General features: G+C 43.6%; 1 protein-coding gene across 1 annotated transcript in view; it reads left to right on the forward strand.

The window, feature by feature from the left end:
- Window positions 1-18,154, forward strand: part of cimip2b (ciliary microtubule inner protein 2B) — a 36,017-nt gene extending 17,863 nt beyond the window's left edge. Inside the window, exons 5-6 of the mRNA XM_068032151.1 lie at window positions 2,064-2,285; window positions 14,175-18,154. Of these exons, the coding sequence (XP_067888252.1) occupies window positions 2,064-2,285; window positions 14,175-14,263 (311 nt within the window). The 3' untranslated portion in view covers window positions 14,264-18,154. The remainder of the gene's footprint in view (window positions 1-2,063; window positions 2,286-14,174) is intronic.
- Window positions 18,155-19,424: the final 1,270 nt, after the last annotated feature.

A 19,424-nucleotide genomic window follows, 5' to 3' on the forward strand; every position in this document is an offset into this window, starting at 1 on the left:
GTTCATTACCTTCAACCGTTTCCCTCCTCACCTCCCCCTCCTTCCCTCATTTCCTATCTCTTTCCCTCAAAGACACTTTGAAGATAATTGTGACTTTGGGCCATAATGTAAAGTGAGCAATATTAAATCAACCCTCCTGTTTTACAACTCACACAAATTAAAATTGGTGAAGTCAATCCAGGAAAATCGAGAAAGGTGTACAACAGACAAATGATTTGATATCGCCCACTTTACAATATTGACCAGAACACCGCCCCCCCCACCCGACCTTTGCTTTCAAGGTTAAACGTTTTAAAAAGATAATCTCATTAATATGAGAAAAAGAACTATCAGCCTGTATGCCTTTTTTCTATTTTCTCTTTCTTTCTTCCTGTCTCTCACTCTGTCTCACAGGTATAAGTGATGAGCACATTTATTCATCAACAAAACAAATATGCAAAAGCAGAGAGGGGGAAAGAACAGGAGAGAAGAGATGACCTGGGGAGAGTGAGAGTGAATGGGCAAAGAGGCGGGGAGAGGTGAGGGAGAGGGGGTTGATGGTCAAAAGATGGGGTTGGACAAGGAGTTAAAGAGTGAGGGTGGGTGAGGGAGAGGGCACGGGGCATAAGGGATGGTGCAGGGCGCGGGGGGTGGGGGGAAACAAGCGGCAGGAACATATTGGCACTGACTATGCTACAAACTATTAATCTGGCGAATTTGGGTTATTTTTCTGTTTGACTGAAGAACATCATTGTGAGTTGCAGTATTTAAAATCTTCAAAACCTTTATGCGCAGCTGCAGTTTGTTCATAATTTCCAATCAGAAAATAGTATTTTTACATATTTATTATATTACATTGGCTGAAGAACAGGCAATAGGCCAAGCAGAGAATGGACAAATGGTTGGCATACCAACAATGGTCAGGGGCAGCGAAACCTTACTTGGCTGAACACTAGCAGGAGTCCATCAGCATGTTTTCCCATTAAGAGTCAGTAAGGTGGTAGTGATGTGTTTCTACAGAGTTTCTGCTGCAGTTTGGTGATGAGCAGGAGAAACCCCACAGAGCACCACTCCCCCACCACCAGCCCCCAACCCTCACAGAGTTCAGATGGAAAAATGGGTACAGAAAAGGGGAAAAAGTTCAAAACATTCTAAAATGAGCTCTAAAAATCATCTAAAATATGCAAATACAAAAGAAAAAGTTACCTGCACAGAAATCAATATGCGTGAACTGGGAGAAACAGTTCAGGGTTGGTCCACAGCCACTATATGGCTAAATTTTGCAGTTGACTTTCATGACAAGTTTAAGTTGGAAAAAGCCATTATAATTGTGGATGGTTTTCGAATGGTGGAAAGTTGACACAAGATTGCAATAAAAATTTAACAACAGGAAATTAGGTTATGCATACAGGAAATTCACACAGAAATAAAGGGGGGAATGTTAACTTCTCAATCCAGCGGAAACCAAGTAGGAGAGCAGTTAAACTGGAATGGGGGATTTACCCACAGGTCCTCTGCCCTCCTGCAGATTGTAAATTTAAATTGTAGGTGCCAAGAATGTCCACCAGGAGTCAGCGGGCCCCTTGTTTAAATATACAAATCAGGCCAAACTTGTGAACAGAAAAACAAGCCTCAAGAGGACCAAAAAGTTAATTTTCTTTAAAAAAAATTCTTCCACCTTTCACCAGCCAACTAAACCCAAACATTCACCTCCTGCCCATTAGCTACTGGCAAGTTTGGGCTGGAGACTGACACCGAGACTGAGAGCTGGACAGCTTCCCATTTACCTTGGCCCTCAATTACTCTGATCCCAGACTTCTTTAAAATTCCCCTCAGAATGTTTAATTTTATTAAAATTATACATATATACATACATAAATGTAAAAATTATATTTGTAAATACTGGATTTCAGAATCTTCCAGTAGGACTGTGCAGTAAGTGATCCAAACGGTCAGCCATGTGGTATTCGATCTTCCAAAATATAAACCGGACTATTTTAAGGACAGCTAATTTATTGATTGCATACTTTCCTACTGAATTTTGGTGCAGGAGATTTTAAAGCTGTACATTATTTGTTTCGCAGGGTACAAAGGTCATGTGCCCCGTGCCCGATTTTTGCTGGGAACTGGCTATCTTACTCTCACTAACTGTGCCTTGATCGAATTCAACCAGATGCTTAATAAATCAAAATCTGCATCAATTCCTACGAGAAACTCCCTGAAAGAGGGTGAAACCCTTCCCCGGATTAGGCACATTTATCCCTCAGAACTGGGAATGCTGCCCCAGTATACAGGCCATATACCAGGTAAGAGACATCACCTGGATTATTACAAGCAGTTCTGGACACCATACCTTAGGAAGAGTATATTAGCCTTGGTGGGAGTGCAGCGTAGATTTACTAGAATGATACCTGGACTCCAAAAGTTAAATCACGAGGAGAGATTACACAAACTAGGCTTGTATTCTCTGGAATTTAGAAGGTTAAGGGGTGATTTGATCAAAATTTTCAGATATTAAGGGGAACAGATAGAGAAACTATTTCCACTGGTAGGGAGCCTAGAACTTGAGGGCATAGACTAAAAATTAGAGCCAGACCTTTCAGCAATGAAATTAAGGAACACTTTTACACAAAGGGTGGTAGAAGTTTGGAACTCTCTTCCGTAAATGACAATTCATGCTAGATCAGTTGTTAATTTTAAAACTGAGGTTGATTGATTGATGGTTTTCATTAACCAAAGGTATTAAGAGATGTGCGGCAAAGGTGGCTATATGGAGTTAAGTCAAAGATCAGTCATGATCTCATTGAATGGCAGAACAAATTCAAGGGGCTAAATGGCCGACTCCTGTTCCTATGAAGTTGTGGTGGTCATCAAAGTGTGAGATGCCTCAGCAACAAAATTTTTCCTTTCAACAGCTTTCTTGCTTACATATTCTCCACTCCCTTACCACACATCACAATGATAGTTCCAATGATAGCATTCCCAGCATCGAGGTGCTAATCACCCAAAACCAGCTTTGCTGGGTAGGCTATGTCACTCGCATGCCTGACACAAGGCTCCTGAAACATCTGCTCTACTCTGAACTTCACTGCAGCAAAAGATGCCAAGGAGGACAGAGGAAACACTTTAGTGACATTCTCAAATCATCCCTGAAGAAATCCAACATACCTACCGACTCATGGGAGTCCCTCGACCACTCAAAGTGGAGTAGTGCATTCTGAAGGTACCGAGCACTTCGTCAGATCTCAACGAGAGCACGTGGAAGCCAAGTACAGACAGTAGAAGGAGCACATAGCCCCCCCAAGTAACTCACTTATCAATGTCTTCAAACACCACCTGCTCCACATGTGGTAGAGTTTGTGGTTTGTGCATCATACTTGTTAGCCATGTTAGAGCACACTAAACCAGAGTGGAAGCAAGTCATCCTCGATCCTGAGGGACTGCCTAAGAAGAAGAAGTGTTCCAGTGAAACAAATAGAGGCAACATAGATTTAACAAGTTAAAATACACAAAAACTGACTCCACATTCTAAGTCCTCTACCCAACAAACAGATTAATTGTGCAGGATATCCATTAAGATGACATTACAGCCTAGCTTGTCCCATACAGCGAATACACTTCTGAAACTGAGGGGTCAGGAATTATATCCACCTGCCAGTTTTCCAGGGTCAGTCTAATTTGAATATGGTTGGCATGCTCTCAAGGGGATTTCTTCCAGTGCCAGGGGTCATGGGTACAGGAAATTCCTGCTGCAAAGGACACTGGCACATCCAAAGTCCCACCCTTGCCTGAAAACCAGAGAAACTCAAGAGGGAAATCCTGCTTTACAAGTTCACACACTTCCTCCACCCAGACTCAGATGCAGACTCGTTAAGTACCTTAAATTATCCTTCACCATTGCCAGATTCCCGGATGTCTGACTTTGTCTTATGCATCCAAACAGTGGAGTTGAGAAATTCTTAGCCTGGAATCAGTTGCTCTCTCATGTTTCGTTATGTGTTATGCAAGGGTTCTCAACCCATTTGCTTTTGAGACACCACCACCCATGTTATAAAGTTCCATGGACCCCCTGTAATGCATCACAAGTATTTTTTTCTGTATAAAAATTAATTATACAATGAATAATAAATATTATTTTTGTTTTACTTCCACAATGTGAAACTTGTTGCTGGTGCTGAGCAACAATTCTATCAAGGCATGGAGGTATCTTCGACAAGCACATGTGCATGTCATGGTTAATGTTCATCCTAACTTGGTACTTTCTTTTCATTGATGTCAGTGCTGAAATCCAGCTTCGCATAAATAGGTTGTAATGAATGAGACCAAGACTTTCAATGCTACAGAAGAATCAGTGCTGTATTCATCAGAGCATTCACAGGGAGCCCTCTCTGTCTCGGACACCCGGAGACGTCCCAGTCTCCGATAACCACAGCCCTCGCCGTCTCCAATACCCGGAGCCCTCGCCGTCTACAATACCCGGAGCCCTCGCTGTCTCCGTTACCCAGAGATGTCCCTCTATCGAAAATTCTATCCTTGTGCGCACCAGTCATTCAAACAGAACACTCGGCTCGTGCCTTCCCGAAGCACAGGGAAAGGAGGTTGAGTGTTGAGAGAGAATGGTAATAAATCAAACATCCCACAGTCATAAAATTACATTTTGTTATTGGATCTAAACAGTGAAATATTAAAGTATGAAGTATATGAGCTATTAAAAATATTGTTAGCATTTTAATTTTACTGTTGAACTTTGGAAATGAATTGACTCATGAGAGATAGGGGAGATAACAGATGGGTAACGACTAGAATGATGCTGACTGTGATAGGAACATAGGGGCAGGAGTAGGCCATTCAGGCCATTGAGCCTGCCCTGCCATTCAATATGATCATGACTGATCATCCACTTCAATGTCTTTTTCCCACACTATCCTCAAATCTCCTTATGTCATTGGTATTTAGAAATCTGTCAATCTCTGCTTTAAACATACTCAATGACAGAGCTTCCAAGGCCCTCTGGGGTAGAGAATTCCAAAGATTTACAACCCTCTGAGTAAAGAAATTTCTCCTCATCTCTGTCCGACGTGGTGTCCCTTGGTTCTAGACTCATTGAACCAAGGGAAACATCTTACCTGCATTGACCCTGTCTATCCCTTTAAGTATTTTGTAGGTTTCAATGAGATCACCTCGCATTCTTCCAAACTCTAGAGAATACAGGCCCAGTTTCCCAATCTCTCGTCATAGGACTGCTCATCAGCAGTCAATAGGAGCTGAGCCGATCTGTGGGCTAGATTGATGGTACAAAATCAAAACACAGTGGATGCTGGAAATCTGAAATAAAAACTGAAACTACTCAGCAGGTCTGGCAGCATCTGTGGAGAGAGAAACAGAGTTAGTCGGAATTTTACATTGGGCGGGATGCCCTGCCCATCGCTCAAAAAGTCATGGGCAAACCCCGCCTCCATCGGGCCTGGGGAGCCACACCAGGATTTTTCGTTTCCCACGCCCTTAATTGGCCTTGGGCAGGACTTCCACCCCTCTGACACAGGAAGTCCCACCTAATGTTCCGGCCAATCAGCAAGCCGGCAACTCTCAGTCCCAGCAGTGCCACCGGGAGTGATCGCCACTGCTGGGACTACACGCAGCCAACGGCAGCAAGAGGGACAATGGCCCCGGAAAGAAGGTATGTTTTTGGAACAATCAGTCAGGTTCTGGCAAGGCAAGGGGGGTCGGTTAGGAGGTTAGCGGGAGTGTTGTACAGTGAGGGTGGTTGGGCTGTAGTGGAGACCCTCTGTGAGGCATAGAGTGCCTGATCAGGAGGGCACCCCACCAGCCCACAAGAGGGCTGCCAGGTTTTACCTGGCAGCATTCTGGGGGCCATTGCCACCCAGCCACCGCTGGTAAAATACCAGTAGTGGCGGGAATAGGACCTTAAGTACCAGTTAATTGGCCACTTACGGGCCTTGATTGGACTGTGGTGGGCGGGGCTTTTCCCGCTGCCACCGCCCTGCGTAAAATTGCAGTGGGGGCGGGAAGGCATCGGGAATGGCACTCCCCGCTTCCCACTCAATTTTACGGATCCCGGCACCAGCCCACTCGTTGGGGGGGTGGGGGTGGTGGGGCTGTAAAATTCCAGCCAATGTTTCAGGTCTGTGACCTTTGATCAGAATACTGAAACACTATGCCAAATTGATGTTGTTGGGAGGAGCCACAGGGCAGCAGCAGTGGCAGCAACTGATCCTTTGAAACCCACTGGTGGACCCCAAGGGGACCCTAGGTGAGAATCCCTTGTTTAAGGAATAGTTTCACCTCCACTTGCTATCTTCCACCACAAGACCAGGCTGAAATTAAGAATACATCAGGGTGTGAATCTACATTTTACTCATTAGTGCAAAGTAGAGAAAGGAATACCAACACATCCGAAGAATATGTTTTTTTAAACAAACAAGAAAACGCTATTGGGACTAACAAGTTCATTCCTTGATAAATCTCAACTCCCTGACTATCTTTTCTTCATACCCCTAAATCCTTTCCCAAGATATACATCTGATTGCCTCTTGAACCCATTCATACTCTTCACCAATGACCTTCCTTGATAACTTATTTCAAAAATATTCTGTTAATTAAGACTTCTGTGGGATGACCATTCTTAACACTAACTTCCAAATGTTATAACTTCTGTCTCTTGGTATTTGAATCCTTTGCCAGTCATGTAGCTTTGTTTTCTTTTATTTGAAAATATTTGATTAGCGTAACCCAACAAGAAAGCATATCTTGTTTAAATTGGATCACTGGAAGAACTGGGAAAACTGAAGCACTCCCTGCTGATTGTGATCAGAGCAGACAGTGCTTTGAGGTCCAGAGTCATTCACATTGTCATGACCATCTCCCAAGCATTTACTTTGATAATCCAAATACGGATTCAGTGATAGTTGATACAAGATTCCTGTCACAGGGTCTATGCTGAGAGTATGCTTCCCTTCGTGGAGATATCTAGAACTAGGGGGCACAGTTTCAAAATAAGGGGTCTCCTATTTAAAGATGGAGGAATTTCTTCTCTCAGAGGGTCATTAATCTTTGGAATTCTCTACCCCAGAGAGCAGTGGAGGCTGGGTCATTGAATATATTCAAGGCTGAGTTAGACAGATTTTTGATCTACAAGGGAGACAAGGATTATGGGGAGCAGGGAGGAATCACAGAATCACAGAATTGTTACAACGCAGAAGAAGGCCATTCAGCCCATCATATCTGCACCAGCTCTCCTAAATAGCATTTCACCTAGTGCCATTCCCCCACCTTCTCCCTGTAACCCTGCACATTCTTTCTTTTCATATAACTGTCTATTTCCTTTTTGAATGCCTGAATTGAACCTGCCTCCACCACACTCTCAGGCAGCGCATTCCAGACCTTAACCACTCGTAGTTTGAAAAAGTTTTTCCTCATGTTTCTTTTACTTCTTTTACCAGTTACTCTAAATATGTGTCCTCTCGTTCTCAATCCTTTCACGAGTGGGAACAGTTTCTCCCTATCTTCTCTGTCCAGACCCCTCATCATTTTGAATACCTCTATCAAATCACCTCTCAGCCTTCTCTTCAAGGAAAACAGTCCCAGCTTCTCCAATCTATCTTCATAACTGAAGTTCCTCATCCCTGGAACCATTCTCATGAATCTTTTCTGTACCCTAAAGCTTTCATATCCTTCCTAAAGTGCGATGCCCTAAACTGGACGCAATACTCCAGCTGAGGTCGAACTAGTGTATTAAACAAGTTCAACATAACCTCCTTGCTCTTGTACTCTATGTGCCTATCAATAAAGCCTGTACTGTATACTTTATTAACCACTCTCTAAACCTGTCCTGCCACCTTTAATGACTTATGCACATATACACACAGGTCCCTCTGCTCCTGCACCCCCTTTAGAATTGTACCCTTTATTTTATATTGTTTCTCCATGTTCTTCCTACCAAAAAGAATCACTTCACTTTTCTCCGCATTGAACTTCATCTGCCACCTGTCCACACATTCCACCAACTTGTCTATGTCCTTTTGAAGTTCTACACTATCCTCCTCACAGTTCACAATGCTTCCAAGTTTTGTATCTCCTGCAAATTTTGAAATTGTGCCCTGTACACCAAGGTCTAGGTCATTAATATATATCAGGAAAAGCAAGGGTCCCAACACTGACCCCTGGGGAACTCCACTACAAACCTTCCTCCAGCCCGAAAAGCATCCATTAACCACTACTCCTTGTTTCCTGTCACTCAGCCAATTCTGTATTCATGTTGCTACTGTCTCGTTTATTCCATGAGCTATAACTTTGCTCACAAGTCTGTTTTGCAGCATTTTATCAAATGCTTTTTGGAAGTCCATGTACACCACATCAACAGCATTGCCCTCGCCAACCCTCTCTGTTACCTCTTCACAAAACTCCAGCAAGTTAGTTCAACATGATTTTCCCTTAAGAAATCAATGCTGGCTTTCTTTAATTAACCTGCATTCGTCCATGTGACTATTAATTTTGTCCCGAATTATTCTTTCTAGAAGTTTCCCCACTGACTGGCCTGTGGTTGCTGGGCTTAACTTTACACCCATTTTTTGAACAAGGGTGTAACGTTTGCAATGCTCCAGTCCTCTGGCACCACCCCCAAGTCTAAGGAAGACTGAAAAATTATGGACAGTGCCTCTGTGATTTCTACCCTCCCTTCCCTCAGTATCCTTGGATGCATCTCAACTGGTCCTGGTGCCTTTTCCACTTTAAGTACAGACAGTCTATCCAATCCTTCCTCCTGATCAGTTTTAAACCCTTCTATTGTCTGAATTACCTCCTTTTTCACCATTGCCTGAGTTGCATCTTCTTCCTTAGTAAAGACAGATGTAAAGTATTCATTTAATACCTCAGCTATGCTCTCTGCCTCCATGCGCAAATCCCCTTTTTGGTCCCTAATCGGCCCTACTCCTCCTTTTACCACCCTTTTACTATTCATATGTCTATGGAAAACTTTGGGATTCCCTGTTATGTTAACTGCCAATCTCTTTTCATACTCTCTCTTTGCTTCTCTTGTTTGCTTTTTCACTTCCCCTCTGGACCTTCTATATCCAGCCTGGTTCTTGATAGTATTTTCTATCTGGCATCTGTCGTAAGCACACTTTTTCTTCTTTATCTTACTGTCTATCTCTTTTGTTGTCCAGTGAGCTCTGGATTTGATTACCCCACCTTTCCCCTTTCAGCGGACATACCTCGACTGTGCTCGAACTATCTCTCCTTTGAAGGTAGCTGTCATTTGTCCTGTCAACCTTTAACTCCAGTTTATTCATCCCAGATCCATTCTTACCCTGAGGCTTTCCTTCAGTTAATTATTCTTACCCTGGATCGTTCTTTCTCCTTTTCCATAGTCAGCCTAAACCTTATGATACAATGATCACTATCCCCTAAATGTCCTCCTACTGACACTTGATCCATTTGGCCCACCTCATCCCCAAGAACCAGGTCCAGCAATGCCTCCTTTCCCGTTGGACTAGCAACATACTGCTGGAGAAAAATTTCCTAAACACACTCTAGGACTCTTACCCCTCATTCCCCTTACACTACTCCTACCGCAGTCTGTGTTTGGATAATTAAAGTCCTCCATTAATTTTGCACCCTATAATGTTTGCACCTCTCTGTAATTTCCTTGCAAATTTGTACCTCCACGTCCTTCCCACTAGCTTGTGGCCTATAGACATCACTGAGCATTGTAACTGCACCTTTTTGTTCCTTAGTTCTAGCCAAATTGATTCTGTCCTCGACCCCTCTGGGACTTCCTTTTTCTCCAGCACTGCAATCCTCTCCTTAATCAATACTGCTACCCCTCCCTCTTTTTTCCCTTTCCTATCTTTCCTTAACACCTTGTCTCCAGGAATATTTAACACCCAGTCCTGCCCTTCTTTGAGCCAGGTCTTCGTTATAGCCACAACATCATATTTCCACATGTCAATCTGCACCTGTAACTCAGCAATCTTATTAGCAACACTCCATGCATTCACATACATGCACATTAACCCTGATTTAGACTTTATTACCTTCTCCCTTACTAATAATCACCTAATAACTTACTATTGTCTACTCTGGTGCTATCTATCTCCCCAAGTATTCTGTCTACTTTTGTATTCCTCTCTGGTATTTCCTCTTGGTTCACACACCCCTGACAAGTTAGTTGAGCTCAGGCCATAATCAGATCAGCCATGATCTTGTTGAGTGGCAGAACAGGCTCGAGGGCTGAATGGCCTACTCCTGCTCCTAATTCTTATGTCATTATGTCACGTGTTTATTTCAAGTCGGCTGCTTCAGTTATATTGTCCTTCTCGTCCAAATTCAGCAAAGTGAAATGTAGTGAGGTCCACTGTGTTGCTAAGGTCAGGCATAAATACAAATTTCTAATCTTCTTCTCCTCTTGACCCCAAACTTCAAAGTTACCACCTAGTCAGTGTGACTTTCCCCAGTTTTGACATCACTTTTGCACTGTTTTGCCCACTTTGACATTTGGCAGAATTTATGGGCATTTTTATCCTTATTCTCAAGACAGTTGCACTCACAGGACCATTAAGCACTTGTCTAAATGTGTCACCAAAACAGAAAATGCTGGAGATTCTCAGCAGGTCTGGCAGCATATATGGGGAGAGAAACCGAGTTAATGTTTCAGGTCAGGCGGTGAGAATAAAAGGGCAACGGCAGAGAGCGAGAGCGTCTTTCCTGTTGTCCCTGGGGTACTTCATTTGGCAACGCTTGGCCTTCTTCCTCCTCTGCATCCTTATCATCCAAGGAGGCATCACGCTCCTCGATATCCTTATTGTTCAACACCTGCCCCTTTTGTAGTGACAGGTTGTGCAGTGCACAGCAGACCACCACGATATGTGAGACCCTTGCCAGGGCATACTGAAGTGCTGTACCTGACCGATGTATCTGCGACAGGTAGATTGGTGAGGAGGAGATGAAGTAGGTTTTTCCCTCTTGTTGGATCCGTCAGCGCCAGTATGGCAGCTGTGTCCTTTAGGACTCGGCCAGCTCAGTCAGTAGTGGTGCTACCGAGCCACTCTTGGTGATGGACATTGAAGTTCCCTACCCAGAGTACATTCTGTGCCCTTGCCACTCTCAGTGCTTCTTCCAAGTGGTGTTCAACATGGAGAAGCACTGATTCATCAGCTGAGGGGGGTGGGAGGCGGTAGGTGGTAATCAGCAGGGGTTTTCCCTGCCCATGTTTGATCTGATGCCGTGAGAGTTCATGGGGTCTGGAGTCAATGTTGAGGACTCCCAGGGCAACTCCCTCTCGACTGTATGCCACTGTGCCACCACCTCTGGTCGGTCTGTTCTACCGGTGGGACAGGACACACACAGAGATTGTGATGGTGGTGTCTGGGACATTGTCTGTAAGGTATAATTTTATGAGTATGGCTATGTCAAGCTGTTGCGTGATTAGTCTGTGGGACAGCTCTCCTAACTTTGGCACAAGCCCCCAAATCTTAGTAAGGAGGATTTTGCAGGGTCAACAGGGCTGGGTTTGCCTTTGTCATTTCCAGTGCCTAGGTTGATGCTAGGTGGTCCATCCAGTTTCATTCCTTTTCTTAGCCTTTGTAGCGGTTTGATACAACTGCAGGCATTTAACAGGCAACCGCATTGCTGTGGGTCTGGAGTCACATGTAGGCTAGATTAGGTAAGGCCAGCAGATTTCCTTCCCTAAAGGACATTAGTGAACCAGATGGGTTTTTACAACAATTGACAATGGTTTCAGGGTCACCATTAGACTAGCTTTCTTAATTCCAGATTTACTAGTTGAATTCAAATTTCACCATCTGGTGTGGTGGGATTCGAACCCACAGCATTAGCCTGGGTCTCTGGATTACTAGTCCAGTGACATTCCCACTACACCACTGCTGCCCTTCCTTTTGCTGAAGGCCTGGCTGGTGTGCAGGAGCCTTGATGGCCACACGCGTGCAGTCAATGACACTCTGCACCTGGGGGAATCCAACGATGGGCCTAAACCCGACGACCATCTCAGCTTGAGAGTCGGGATCCATGCGGAAGTGCACATAGTCACTGCCCCTTTGGAAAAGGGCATTAGTGACTTCCTTGATGTCGAGATGGGCCGCTGACTGTGAGATCCGACACATGTCGCAGTGGATCCCTGGAATGATCCAGAGGTGTAGAAGTTCAGTGCCCTTGTGACTTTCAGTGTACTGGCATTGGATTTCCACTAAGACCCCTGTGGCACCAGTGCGTCCTGCATCATAGCACACAGGTGGGTGACAGTCTCCCTGGAGAGGCGGAGTCTTCATTGGCACTGTCTCTTGACATCTATAGGTAGTTGAGCCTTGACTGGTAAACCCTTTCTGGAGGATAGCTTCTTCTGCGTGGAGGAGGCTGCTGGATTTCCCCTCTGGGCCCTTCTCCACCATCTGGAGGTCGATGTTAACCCTCCTGTGGGCTCATAGGTTGTTGTGGTGCTGCTGTCAGCGCCTGGACCTCCCTCCCGCTCTGCTGCACCACCTCTTCAATGGGGTCCCTTAAACCTAGATGAATGAGACCCATGTTAGGTGGCCTGTCCCTAAGTTCACGGCCTTCACTGCCAATGCCCTCCCCCACCCAGCAATCGTATTTTGTTTAAAGTGCTGGAGTTAGCCCTCGAGTGTTTTACTTGCCAAATAAACAGACAGTGACAGGTTTTCTTGTTGTTTAAAACAAAAGATTAACTATTTATGGAATAATATTCATTCCCCATTATGTTTGCAACACCACTCATGCACACATTCACTCTGACATGCACTGTCAAGAGAAGATAGATAGAAGGCAAAGGGTAAGGGTTAAGATATGGTAGGGGTTTATGGTAAACCTGTTGAATCTTCTAAGTGAAACAGTCTCTTTTAAAGACGCAGGCCTGGGTTGTTTGTAGTCTTGACATGTTGAAATGTTGTAGATTTCTGGTGGTTAAGATTTCAGACTGGCAAGTGGTAGGTCACTTTCAGTTCTCTGCTGCAGCAAGTTGAAGTGTAGAATTAGCATCAGAGCTCCTTCCTTGCCCTGCTGGACTGCTTTTCTATGATGTTCTTGTGATCTCCCTCTCTCTCTCCAAAGGGTTAGCTTTTAAGCTCACAATTTACCATTAGCATTTCTGTTGTGACCACACAATGGACTAGGATGTTGAATCTAAGGCCATCCATTAATGTTTGGATAAGTATAATCCTGTTATGATGTGGCTACTTCACACCTTCTTTGCTTTGGAAGAACCCATTCAATTTAGGAATGTCTCTTGATAGTTTCAGGATGGTTGTAACACCTCTTAGTCTAGAATGTATCCTTTTGCCCTTAACAGACAGTGAGGCAGTGTTTGAATACATAAGCCAGGTTGTCTGACCATCAGCGGCCATCTTTTGTAGCATTGTCCACTTTAAAAAAAAATGTAAAGTCAATTTTAAAGAGTCCACCTTGAATAAAGTTTGTATCTTAAAAGTAGGAGTATGATATGTCTCTACTGGGCATGACAACTACCTTAATTGCCTGCCCACCACGTTGATGCCCTCCATGTTTGCCACCATTGATAGCATTGGGATGGAACGCAACAACTTTGGATTTTTGGTCTGACATCTCCCATCCTGATTTTATGCCCCTTCCACCTCCATTCCCAGCCCAAGGGCCATATAAAATTCAGCCCAATGATTTCAAAAGGAAATTGGATGGACACTTGAGGGAAATAAACTTACAAGGCTATGGGGATAGAGCAGGGGAATAGCACTGACAGGATTGCTATAGGGAGAGCCGGCATAGACAAATGGGCCAAAAGGTTTCCTTCTGTGCCTTAGTAACTCTAGGACTATGACTCCACAGATGCTGCTAGACCCACTGAGAATTTCCAGCGTTTGCTGTTTTTATTTCAGGTTTCTAACATCCGCAGTATTTTGCTTTTCTAAATGTCACATTGCCCCCAACTGTATAAATGCTTAATAGAACATACTACAAAACTTAATAGAAGTAACAAAACGAATTACTTATTTATTTTTTATTGTCCATTGGGCCTTGATATTGAGAAGGTGGTGAAGGTTTGAGCCAATAGTGGCATTTCATCATTGCAATTTTGGTTAAACTGTTGAATGCATTTCTAAATAAAAAGGTTTAATAGATTCATTTAAGAAAGTTTAATGCAAATTCTGGTCATGTTCTAATTTTACTTCCAGGATACAAATATCAATTTGGCCACACTTTTGGACACCTTACTCAGGATGCACTAGGAATGAGCACCATCCAGAAACAAGTTGTGGATTGAAAATCTAATGGAGCAGACTAGTTTCATATCTGTAATCAAAATTGTTCAAAGATAATCAATATTTAGAGAACCAACTGGACTAGATGCTCATGTTTAAAAATTGCAAACATTTAACTTGTATTGAAAGATTGTACAGTTATTTCTGATGCAAAAGTGATGGTGCATCACTAAGTCATTTTAAAGTTGCTTTAAAGCATTTACAAGATACAAAAGAATTTTTAAAATACATTCTTACTACTTTGGGCATTTCTTAATGCGGATAATTTCAGTATGTCATTTGTAGTATAAATTGCTAAAGTACATTAATGGTTCAACATGGTATGAATCGCACCCATTAAGGTGTTCTGGACATTTTTCACAACGATGAGGGATAAAAGCAACCTGAGCTTTCCCATGCTACAATGGGAGAAAATTCAATCAGTATCCCTGTTCCTAATAACTACCAAGTAATTCTTGCTGGAAAATATACTTGACAAGATCAGCTGTAATGCCTTCCATAGCGGAAAAACCTGCCAGCGCTCACTGTCGTGATTCAGACATGAAGACTAGCTAAACAAGTTACTAGGAACATAGGAGAGGCAGTAGGCCATTCAGCCCACCAAACCTACTCCTCTATTCAATTACATCATGGCTGATCACCTACCTCAATGCCACTTTCCCACGCTATCCCCATATCCCTTGATATCATTAGTATCCAGATATCTTGATTTCTGTCTTGAACATGCTTAATGATTGAGCTTCCACAGCTCTCTGGGGTAGAGAATTCCTAAGATTCATCACCCTCTGAGTGAAGAAATTACTCCTCATCTCAGGCTTAAATGACCTACCCCTTATTCTGAGACTATGTCTCCTGGTTCTAGTCTCACCAGCCAGGGGAAACATCCTATCTACATCCGCCCAGTAAAGATTTTCTAAATTTCAATGAGATCACCTCTCATTCTTTGAAACTCTAGAAATGCAGGCCGCGTTTCCTCAATCTCTCCTCATAAGACAATCCCACCATCCCAGGGATTAGTCTGGTGAACCTCCTTTGCGCTTCCTCTCTGGCAATTATACCCTTCCTTAGATGAGGAGACCAAAACTGTACACAATACTCTGGGTACAGTCTCTATACTATACTCTATACAATTGCAGCAATTGCATACTAGAGGGCAGCTGGCACTTTTGGGCCTGAACTGAAGAAGTCAGCACGTTCATTAAAAGGTGAATATTGGGAAAGTTGGGGGCAGGCACAAGCAAAAAGGAACAAAACTAAAATCAAAATTCTGGGCAGCCACGAAAATCAGATCATAATCAGCATTACTGCTAACCTACCCCTTTCCCTGCCTGCACCCTGATTCAGCAACTTTCTGCTGCTACCAACTGGGAGTGGGGAGAATAATTACATAAAACCAAACTGCTGCCAAATTATGGATCTCAGCAGCATAGACAGTAGCTGGACTGTTAGTGGCTGCTATCAGAAAAATCCAATGCCAGACTGACTTACTTTTAGCAATTGAAATTTATCTTTTAATAAAATAATCCTATCATTTTTACAATTTACATCAATGACTTAGATGAGGGGAGCGAAGGCTTGGTGGCTAAATTTGCAGATGGCACAAAGATAGGTAGGAAAGTATGTTGCGAAGAGGACATAAGGAGATTGCAGACTAATATAGATAGGTTGCAAGAGTGGGCAAAAATCTGGCAGATGGACTATAATGTGGGAAAATGTGAAGCTGGGGGTATCTGGGAATGTGGAATTCAAGACACAAACAGATCAGCCATGATCTTATTGAATGGCGGAACAGGTTCGAGGGGCTGAGTGGCCTACTTCTGCTCCTAATTCGTATGTTCTAGGAACAGGAATGGGTCATTCAGCACCTCCTACCTGTTCCAGCATTCAATTAGATAATGGCTTACCTGCACCTTGACTCCATGTACCTCATCTTTGATGAATATCCTTTGATACAATTGCCTAATATGTCAATCTCAGTCTTGAAAATTTCAATTGATCCAGCATTTACAATCTTTTGGGGGAGAGAATTCCATATTTCCACTACCTTCTGTGTGAAAAAGTGTTTTCACTGCTGAATGGCTTTGCTAGTTTTAAGATTGCACCCCTTTGTTCTGGATTCCCCCAAAGGAAATAGCTTCTCCGTATCTACTCCATGGCAGCCTTTTATCATTTTAACGACCTCGGTTAGATCACTGCTTGGCTGTAACTCAAGAGAATCAATGGACCTAGTCTATGTAACTTATCCTCAAAATCTAATCCTTTGTGTTCGGATATCATTCTGGTGAATTGGCACTGCACTCCTTCCAAGACTAATATAGTCTTCCTGATGTGCTGTGGCCAAAACTGAACGCAGTACTCCAGATGAGGTCTGACCAAGGCTCTATACAACTGAAGCACAAGTTTTTCTCCTTTGTATTCCAGCCCCTTTGAGATAACCGACATTAACCCTTTTAGCACTTAGGGATTAGTGTTTAGTGATGTGTACATGGACACCTGAATCCCCTTGCTCTTCCAGTATCTAGTCTAGTAAAATTAAGAAAATATTCTGATTTTTCTTTCTTGGATCCAAAGTGGATGAGCTCACACTTCCCTACATTGAACTCCATCTGCTACAATTTTGCCCACTCACTTAGTATATCATAGAGTCATTATCATCATAAGATCATAAGAACTAGGAGCAGGAGTAGGCCGTCCGGCCCCTCGAGCCTGCTTTGCCATTCAATAAGATCATGGCTGATCTTTTCGTGGACTCAGATCCACTTACCTGCGCTCCCACCGTATCCCTTAATTCCTTTATTGTTCAAAAAGATATCTACCTTAGCTTTAAAGACGTTTACTGAAGAAGCATCAACTACTTCACTGGGCAAGGAATTCCATAGATTAACAACCCTCTGGGTGAAGAAGTTCCTTCTTAATTCAGTCCTAAATCTGCTCCCTCTAATCTTGAGGGTATACCCTCTTGTCCTAGCTTCACCTACCAGTGGAAACATCCTCTCTACTTGTATCTTATCTATTCCCGTCATGATTTTATATGTTTCTATAAGATCCCCCCTCATTCTTCTGAACTCCAATGAATATAATCCCAATCTACTCAGTCTCTCCTCATAAGCCAACCCCCTCAACTCCGGAATCAACCTAGTGAACCTCCTCTGCACCCTCTCCAGTGCCAGTATATCCTTTCTCAAGTAAGGAGACCAAAACTGCACACAGTACTCCAGGTGCGGCCGCACCAGTACCTTATACAGCTGCAACATAACCTCTCTGCTTTTAAACTCAATCCCTTTAGCAATGAAGGACAAAATTCCATTTGCCTTCCTAATTACTTGCTGTACCTGCAGACCAACTTTCTGCGATTCATGCACAAGGACACCTACCTAGGTCCCTCTGCATAGCAGCATGTTGCAACTTTTTACCAGGAGACCATGTAGTGTTTCCATTCACACAATTTACTGTGCCTAATATAGTGTAATCTGAAAGCTTTTATATATAACCTCCCTATTCCTTCATGCAAGTCATTAATATGTGTGGTGAAAAACTGACCCTAGTACAGATCCGTAGGGTACACTTCTTCCCACATTCTGACAACCAGTACTCTGATTGAAAATTGGTTGGGTGGCAGGAGGGGCGGGGAAGGGGCAGGAGACAACATGCTAAGGTTATCTTGAACTCCACGAGCTCTAATTTTTGCTTATATTCTTTTCATGTGCCTTGTGGAAATTCATGATTGCATCAATAGACATTCCCCGGTCCACCTTCTTTGTTAGACAAATCTATGCTTTGATCAGCTCATACTTGTTCAAATGTTCATTCTGTCCCTAATGGTAGATTCCAGTAACTTCCCCACAACTGAAACTGACAGGCCTGTAGTTTCGTGGGCTGAATTTTACAGACCCCCCCTGACGTCAGGGGTCATGGCAGGGGGTTGTGGGGGGGGGGGGAAAAAGGTGCTGGAAAATGCCTCTGGGAGAGGGCCGCCACCCACCCCGATGCCAAGAGGGCTCAGCCCAATATTGCTGGCGAGGTCTCATGCAGGGCCCCCCGCCACTCAGCAACAGAATCGCCATTAACATATTGAAATAAATTTAAATTACTGAATTAATTAGCTTTACATTCCCGCTGTTTGTCCCGATGCGATATTAGTGCTCCTGGCTGGCACTCCCACGCCTTCAGATCCCCCGTCCAGGAAACCAAGACGGAACACTGGTGGGGAGGGGGCAGCAGGTAAGTTTCAAAGTGCAGTGGGATGGGTGGGGTGGGTAGCGGGGTCAAAGTAATATTGATGCAGGGGATGGTGGGAGGGTTACAGTTTAAAGTTTATGTACTTTGGTGGGGGGGGTGGGGTAAGGCCAGGTGGGCAAGGGAAGTGTTTTGGGGGGGGAAGAGGACAAGTGATTAATTTTATGGTTATTGGGGGGGGGGGGGGGGGGGGAAAAAAGAGTGGGCGAGGGACAAATTAAATGTATTTACATTTTTTTATTGCCCGTTTCTTTAAATATTTAAATTGAATGGTAGGGCTTGAAGGCCTTTACAAATGGCGCCTGCGCAGAGGCAGCTGCCGCCATTGCTGAGGACGGGCAGCCTGCCCCCTCCACGACATCGGGGAGGGGGTGTGGGGGGCGGTGTGTGCGCCGGTCCGCCCTGACTATTTAAATGAGCTGTCGTGCTAAATACTTGCGGCAGCTCCACAACAAGTGGCCCACACTTTCAGTGATGGGAGTATAAATTTCAGCCCCTAGTTTCTTCCCCTCCACCAACTCCTGTCTTAAATGACAGTGACATTTGCATCCATTTAAATCCAAAGGCACAATTCATAGACCTAGAAAGCTTTGCAGAATTATAACTAACACATCTGCAATTTCTGCACCTGGTTCTTATAATATCTTAGGATGACAAGCATCCAGTTCTGAAGATTTGTCTACCTTGAATCACATTATTTTCACATTACCATTGTTTTACTTCTATTAAATCCACTAAGTTCCTGCTCAACTTTTTAAAAAAAAAGATCCCTTTTGTACCGCTGGCCTTCTGTCCTTTCTTCCACGATGAAAACAAATATAAAATATTAATCTAACATATCTACCATTTCCTAGTTATTTGTTATAGTATCACCTACATCTTTAATAGGCTCATTCTTCCTTACCATTTGCTTTCTGTTAATATATT

This window comes from Heterodontus francisci, chromosome 1, assembly GCF_036365525.1.
Source record: "Heterodontus francisci isolate sHetFra1 chromosome 1, sHetFra1.hap1, whole genome shotgun sequence".
In the NCBI taxonomy this organism is placed as follows: Eukaryota; Metazoa; Chordata; class Chondrichthyes; order Heterodontiformes; family Heterodontidae; genus Heterodontus; species Heterodontus francisci.